This window comes from Coregonus clupeaformis, chromosome 33 (genome assembly GCF_020615455.1).
Source record: "Coregonus clupeaformis isolate EN_2021a chromosome 33, ASM2061545v1, whole genome shotgun sequence".
NCBI classification, from domain to species: domain Eukaryota; kingdom Metazoa; phylum Chordata; class Actinopteri; order Salmoniformes; family Salmonidae; genus Coregonus; species Coregonus clupeaformis.
Genome location: NC_059224.1, coordinates 30,841,903 through 30,849,936, shown reverse-complemented (window position 1 = coordinate 30,849,936; position 8,034 = coordinate 30,841,903). Strand labels below are relative to the sequence as shown.

The 8,034-nt window shown below is 40.7% G+C and overlaps 1 protein-coding gene across 1 annotated transcript; it reads left to right on the top strand.

Annotated features, from left to right (window-relative positions):
• The first annotated feature begins 2,949 nt into the window (after positions 1–2,949).
• Positions 2,950–4,793, top strand: ndufaf4 (NADH:ubiquinone oxidoreductase complex assembly factor 4). Its single transcript, XM_041861163.2, has 3 exons — positions 2,950–3,129; positions 3,525–3,616; positions 3,726–4,793. The coding sequence occupies exons 1-3, from the start codon at positions 2,997–2,999 to the stop codon at positions 4,032–4,034; spliced, it is 534 nt and encodes a 177-aa protein (XP_041717097.1). The 5' UTR covers positions 2,950–2,996; the 3' UTR covers positions 4,035–4,793.
• Positions 4,794–8,034: the final 3,241 nt, after the last annotated feature.

The window sequence follows — 8,034 nt, the reverse complement described above, 5'->3', positions numbered from 1 at the left end:
CCTCAGTCAGTGGTCCTCTCTGTGTCCATAACTGCAGTATAATACCATTGCATTTAACCAAATTGGCTTAGCTGCATAACCAATCAAATTGTCACCCCCACCACACCAATTTAAGTATTGTGATATTGTTCTTAAGCTGTCAGGGTCCATGTAAGTCCATTTAGAGTAATACACTTTGGAAAGTTCATTTTACTCCCCAACAGTAACATATTTGCTTTCATGCTCTCACCTGTATGAATACTTGCAGCATGTTGGTGAAGCTATTCACTTATGCGAGCATAGAGTCATGTTATTGTCCATCACAAAACCCACCTAATATAATTACACACCTGCTCCTCCTCTCGATAAACCATTTGTCATTACTGCTCATGTTTATTGTTGTTACTGACTCTGTTCTAATGGGTTTACAGGCGGGCACAACAGGGATGAGGACCTTTGTGTTACTTCATTGGGATATGTACCTTGGTTAGGAGGAAACCGCTACTCTGCTAGTCATGGGTTCGTGAGGGATGGGAGAACTCAATGCTAGGAGAGGGGTCGATTTTTGGTGGGCATTGGTGGAGTAGATTTGGGGGAAATACTGTATTAAATAGCCTTGTACCGGTACAGACATATCTGTCGTCAAATGAGTGTATGATAAAGTTATCCTCAGATCAGGAAGTTGGTTGTATCAATATTTACTCACTCCTGCTCAGTCACACAGATAATAAGGAGAGACATGCAAACAAGTCTTCACTTCCTCTGGTGTGTTTTGCACATGTGAGGGTGGGCACTATCTCTCTCTCTGTGAATTCCCAGGTGTGTCTGCTGAAAATGTGCAAGCCAACATTACAGTCTAAATTCTAGACACATGACTCCTCTGCCTGCAAGTGGAAGGAGCTACAACACATGCCAGTGTCATCACAAGTTGCACTCAATTTGATTAGGTGAGTGGGGTGCTCAATCCACTATAACACTATAGCCTAATCCTGCTGTATCTTGCCAATGAATTTACCTAAACTATGACTCATGGAAGCCCTAGTCTCTTGTGACAGCACAGTGATTTTGTTCTGGGTGCCGAGATTATGAAAGCCCTTGTGACAATCAAGTAGCATCTCTTAGTCAGGGCTGGCTAGCAACAATCAGAATTCATTGTTTTGTCATCTCATTAAAAAAACGTATTTTCACTGCCCTTTATCGTTGTCATGTCATTCAATAGAGAGTTTTATGCAAGATCAAATGTGATTGAAAGGGTACCAGTATAATGTCTCAAATGTTGTGGTGATGCATAATAAACTTGAATTGATTACTTAGAAAATGAATTGAGTTATAGGACGATGAGTTCATCATTCATCTCAATGGCAGTGGCTGTATTTAGGACGGATCCCACTGTCAGAAACATGACCCAGGTAGTGAGATAGCCAGGCAATATCAAATTTACGTAATCCATGACCTTTGACACATTTCCATCATTGCTCAAATGCCACTTAACCTATCAATTCCTATGAACATGAGTAGCGGCACACGAGTCAATGAAATACAGTGCCTTCAGAAAGTATTCACACCCCATGCCTTTTTCAACATTTTGTTGTGTTACAGCCTGAATTTAAATTGATTAAATTTAGATTTTTTGGTTACTGGCCTACACACAATACCCCGTAATGTCAAGATGGAATTATGTTTTTTAAAATGTTTACAAATTCATTAAAAATGAAAAGCTGAGATTTATTGAGTCAATAACTATTCAACCCCTTTGTTATGGCAAGCCTAAGTAAATTCAGGAGTAAAAATGTGCTTAACAAGTCACATAGTAAGTGACATGGACTCACTCTGTGTACAATAATAGTGTTTAACATGATTTTTGAATGACTATCTCATCTCTGTACCCCACACATACAATTATCTATCTATAAGGTCCCTCATTCGAGCAGTGAATTTCAAACACAGATTCAACCACAAAGACCAGGGAGGTTTTCCAATGCCTCGCAAAGAAGGGCAAGTGGGAGAACTTGCACAATTGGTGGCTGACTAAATACTTTTTTCCCCACTGTAGATTTTTTTCTTCCACTTTGACATTACAGAGAATTTTGTATAGATCATTGACAAAAACATGACAATTAAATCAATTTTAATCCCACTTTGTAACACAACAAAATGTGGAAAAAGTCAAGAGGTGTGAATACTTTCTGAAGGCACTGTATAGGCAAAAGAATGTCTGTCTCTCCAAAACTGTAGGCTACAGTATTTTGATATTTGTCCTTGGCAGTAGATCATTGCCAGATGTGTTGTAAGTCACTCTGGTAGATCATCTGTAGGGTTCACTTATGTAAAGGTGATTTGGCTGGTCAAGCTACTCAAGAGAGAAAAAACACCTTCCAGGCTCCTATATAATCCTCAACCAAGTCAGACTCACTCAAACTCAACCTATAGATAAACTAACAAATACAGATTTTATATTTATTGCATTTATAAATGTAAAACCTGCATTATAATGTTTTTCTATTTCAAAAAAGACTGAAAACCTGTAAGACTAGTGTTACTTTACTACGATAACCAGTTCATCTTTGGTCATACCGTTAGATTTGAAGTGTCACTCACACTCACTCATAGAACAAACTGTACACTACATTCCCACGGGGGCCAGTATGAAAAATGTATGCACTCACTAACTGTAAGTCGCTCTGGATAAGAGCGTCTGCTAAATTACTAAAATGTAAAATGTACACCGAATAGGCTTCAAACAGGTTTTATATCCTTTCTGCCTGCCTACACTGTACTGTACTCGTACTGAATAGGCTCCAAGGCTCTGCTGCCACCTGCTGGTAATTGTGTGCCCAGCGACATTATGGACGTGGAACCAGATGCTAGACGTCCTCTGCGCCTGACGGGGTCGCTGTATAATTTCCAGCTACAATGATAGAACCGTCTCGCTCTCCGTTGAAAATGTTGGAAACCGCTTCCCGGAAACGTTCGAGCGTGGAATGTGCATTCAGTGTTCCTTGAGGTGACTGTCAAACATGGGGGCACGCGTTGCACGGTTGTTTAGGAATTTTAACTTAGAAAACCGAGTACATCGTGAGATTGGGAAGGCAAAACCTGAAGCGGCACCTCGACATCTGACCCACATTGATCCTGTTCAGAGTACAGAGGGTGAGTAACGTTACATAGGGCTTTTTGTTATTGCATTGAAGAACTTGTGTAAGTCTGAGGGTCAACTCAGCCGGTAGCTACGCCAGCCAGGATGTTAGTAAGTATACCAAAGCTTGCTTTCCTGGCTAGTGTTTCTTAACGTTACAGCTTAGTAGCTATTTGAAACCAAGGTTTAAGTGTACGTATTGTGGTTTTCCAATTCTGTAGCAAGCACAAGCTAAGATACTTAACTAGCTAGCAGCAAAGATGGCAAATGACCCATTCAACACTAGGGTTCACCCTCTGCTTATAACGTTATGCTCTGCTGCCAGTACATACCAGTCTGTATCACAGTCACACTTCTTTAATATGTTGTTCTTTGTCCCCTGAGGCCTAAACGATTTTGTTTCCTTCAGTTGCTGAGATCAATGATGCCATCCACAAGAGAAACGACCCCCTCCTGGGGTTGCTGAAGTCGGTTTATGTGGAATCAAAGGATCCTACAGAGGTGAGAGCCTAAAATAATGACTATTCAATTGAAATTTAGTGAGGGATTTGATAGCTAGACATATAGATATGTGCTTGATTAGCACCCTACTCTGTTTCAATACAAACAGGCTCCAAAGGAGGTGACTGAGGAGAATGTGGAGGAGCGCAGACCACTGAAGTTCAGCCTACCTGGGGACCCCTATGGGATTGTGGAGATCACCGATGTCCCCAAAGGCAAACTGTCTATTGTTGAGGCCCTAAAAGCTCTTAACAATCACAAGAAGGCTCCCCAAACATGGACATTGGAGAATGTCGCCCAGGAGTACTCTCTTGACTTGAAAGACACTAAAGCACTTCTAGAGCATTTCATCCCCTTCGAGGTTAAGATCATACCCCCCAAGACAAAGGACGATGCAAAGCAGATCAAAGATACCTAGGACGAAGATGCAGTATTCCTGGCCTTTAAAGACAACGGCTATCAGCCAAGTGAATTATTTATTTATGTAAATGTACTTGAAGGTTGTCTGCTCTGCTTCAAGGTTCAGTCTTGGAATGGAGAAAGTGTGGAATTATTAGTTTTTCGTCCAAATGAAACTGCAATATTTTGAGTGTTAAATACTGTAACGAAACGAGGGAGAAGCATGAGGTTCCGAGGCATGATTTAAACCCAGTACACTAGTGTTCAGAGCCAGACACGTTACCGCTACTCCAAGTTACCGCTACTCCAAGTTACCGCTACTCCAAGTTACCGCTACTCCAAGAAAGCTAGCTTCATTGTGGGAGTGGTAATCAGTGTTATAACTGGCAAGGTCGTAACAATACTCCATATGATTGTGTAAATCTCAATACACCTTTAATAATGACTAAATCAACCAATTATATAATTGTATGAATGATGTGATATTGGCCTGCAAATCCATTCATACTACTTTGCTAATTACGTTTTCATCAAGGCCATCCCTGTATCACAAAACTGACAGTAAATTGACTGTCACTTGCTAATTTGGCATATTTCTACAAATCTCAATGTACTCTCCTCTACAATTGTTTATTTATATAAACCAATGTTATGTGTTTTTGTAATTCCTGTTAAGATTGGAAAACTAGTACTGTATCATGATTATATACACTACATGGCCAAAAGTATGTGGACACCTACTCGTCGAACATCTCATTCTAAAATCATGAGCATTAATATGGAGTTGGTCCCCCCTTTGCTGCTATAACAGCCTCCACTCTTCTGGGAAGGCTTTCTACTAGATGTTGGAACATTGCTGCGGGGTCTTGCTTCCATTCAGCCACAAGCATTAGTGAGGTCGGCACTGATGTTGGGCGATTAGGCCTGGCTCGCAGTCGGCGTTCCAATTAATCCCAAAGGTGTTTGATGGGGTTAAGGTCAGGGCTTTGTGCAGGCCAGTCAAGTTCTTCCACTCCGATCTCGACAAACCATTTCTGTATGGACCTCACTTTGTACACGGGGGCATTGTAATAGGAAAGGGCCTTCCCCACACTGTTGCCACAAAGTTGGAAGCACAGAATCGTCTACAATGTAATTGTATGCTGTAGCGTTAAGATTTCCCTTCTGGAACTAAGGTGCCTAGCCCGAACCATGAAAAACAGCCCAGACAATTATTCCTCCTCCACCAAACTTTACAGTTGGCACTATGCATTCGGGCAGGTAGCGTTCTCCTGGCATCCGCCAAACCCAGATCCGTCCGTCGGACTGCCAGATGGTGAAGCGTGATTCATCACTCCAGAGAACATGTTTCCACTGCTCCAGCATCCAATGGCGGTGAGCTTTACACCACTCCAGCTGAAGCTTGGCATTGCGCATGGTGATCGTAGGCTTGTGTGCGGCTGCTCGGCCATGGAAACCCATTTCATGAAGCTCCCAACGAACAGTTATTGTGCTAACGTTGCAATCGAGGACAGACGATTTTTACGCACTTCAGCACTCTGTGGTCCCGTTCTGTGAGCTTGTGTGGCCTACCACTTTGCGGCTGAGCCGTTGTTGCTCCTAGATGTTTCCACTTCACAATAACAGCACTTACAGTCTACCGGGGTAGAAATTTGACGGTGCCACGTTGAACGTCACTGAGCTCTTCAGTAAGGCCATTCTACTGCCAATGTTTGTCTATGGAGATTGCATGGCTGTGTGCTTGATTTTATACACCTGTTAGCAACGGGTGTGGCTGAACTAGCCGAATCCAATAATTTGAAGGCGTGTCCACATACTTTTGTATATATTGTGTACCTCGCCTCTAGTGTCATTTAGTATCATCAAAGGGAAATGTAAATTATGAAATATTGATCAATAACATAATGACTGCTTTCAATTGAGGACTGCAGTATAGTAGTGGTCATCATTGGTCACTAGACCTATGCTATAATTTGAAAACTTCCATACACCTTTTGGATCAGATCACTCTTTGTGAGAATATCCTTCCTAATAAAATGTGTCATATACTGAGTGTACAAAACATTAGGAACATATATACTGACCAGGTGAAAGCAATGATCCCTTACTGATGTCACTTGTTAAATCCACTTCAATCAGTGTAGATGAATGGGAGGAGACAAGTTAAAGAAGTATTTTTAAGCCTTGAGACATGGATTGTGTGTGTATGCCATTCAGAAGAGAACTGCAACTCTGCTGGGTTTTTCATGCTCAACAGTTTCTCGTGTGTATCAAGAATGGTCCACCACCCAAAGGACATCCAGCCAACTTGACACAACTGTGGGAAGCATTGGAGTCAAAATGGGACAGCATCCCTGTGGAACGGTTTCTAAACCTTGTAGAATCCATGTCCCTACGAATTGAGGCTGTTCTTAGGGCAAAAGGGGGTGCAACTCAATATTAGGAAGGTGTTCCTAATGTTGTGTACACTCAGTGTACTTTGCAGGGCCATTTATTTAATGAAAGCGTAGAATCATGATGTTGATGTGGATTATTGTGACGTTTCATTCAACAAATCAAACGCATTATTTTAGCAAAATAGTGGACCTTGTTAAAAGCAAGAATCATTAATTAAAACGATAACAAAGCGGCCTCCTGTGTTTGGTAGAAAGCTGAGGGATGATCCTGGAGAAATCTAACCACTTTCAAATTCATACATTTAAGTCATTTAGCAGACGCTCTTTATACAGAGTGACTTACAAGAGCAATTAGGGTTAAGTGCCTTGCTCAAGGGCACATTGACTGATTTTTCACCTAGTCAGCTCGGGGATTCAAACCAGCAACCTTTCAGTTACTAGCCCAACGCTCTTAATCGCTAGGCTACCTGCTGCCCATTAACTATTGCTTGCTCTAGTGGTTACCCTCAACAGCTCAGGGAACCTGACCACCTGGAACAGACTAATACTAACATCAACACTTGCTACAGTGGTCCCTAACAGTAAGCAGCATCAACGGTAATGGGCAGGCTCTGGAGCAAAAATCATTATGTTTCGTTGTTGTTTTACATGAATTCATATTGAAAATTGATACCTGGTTGGGGAGTAGAGGGTAAAGCGTTTCCTTTTCTTCTGCCCTGTTTCTCAGCTTTAATTGGTAGGGCTGCTGTGATAAAACAATTATGGATTGTGATTCTAAAGTTTTAGTTTATTTGTGTGTACCTTATTTGTTGTTTATCTTTTACATGACTTCATTTTGTAGCTGACATTAATATATTTAAATAAACATTTTGTATTTTATCTACAATTTGTCATGATTGGCCATATGTCATTTTAAGAATTTCATAGACTGTGTAGTAAGGTTGTAACATTCATTGACAGTTATTGTTAGAAATATTAGTACCTTTAGAAAATTAACAGATTCTGTAATAGAGAGAAGGTAGAAGAACTATATATATATACACTACCGGTCAAAAGTTTTAGAACACCTACTCGTTCAAGGGTTTTTCTTTATTTTTACTATTTTCTACATTGTAGAATAATAGTGAAGACCTCAATACTATGAAATAACACATATGGAATCATGTAGTAACCAAAAAAGTGTTAAAACAAAATATATTTTATATTTGAGATTTTTCAAAGTAGCCACCCTTTGCCTTGATGACAGCTTTGCACACTCTTGGCATTCTCTCAACCAGCTTCATGAGGTAGTCACTTGGAATGCATTTAAATTAATAGGTGTGCCTTGTTAAAAGTTAATTTGTGTAATTTCTTTCTTTCTTAATGCGTTTGAGCCAATCAGTTGTTTTGTGACAAGGTAGGGTTGGTATACAGAAGATAGCCCTATTTGGTAAAAGACGAAGTCCATATTATGTCAAGAACAGCTCAAATAAGCAAAGAGAAATGACAGTCCATCATTACTTTAAGACATGAAGGTCAGTCAATACGGAACATTTCAACAACTTTGAAAGTTTCTTCAAGTGCAGTCGCAAAAACCATCAAGCGCTATGATGGAACTGGCTCTCATGAGGACCGCCACAGGAA

Excerpts from the sequence above, each read along its gene's own strand:
- ndufaf4 (XM_041861163.2), top strand. The coding sequence starts at position 2,997 with ATGGGGGCACGCGTTGCACGGTTGTTTAGGAATTTTAACTTAGAAAAC. Across the intron at positions 3,130-3,524 it reads TCCTGTTCAGAGTACAGAGG|TTGCTGAGATCAATGATGCC; the intron begins GTGAGTAACGTT and ends TGTTTCCTTCAG. Across the intron at positions 3,617-3,725 it reads AATCAAAGGATCCTACAGAG|GCTCCAAAGGAGGTGACTGA; the intron begins GTGAGAGCCTAA and ends CAATACAAACAG.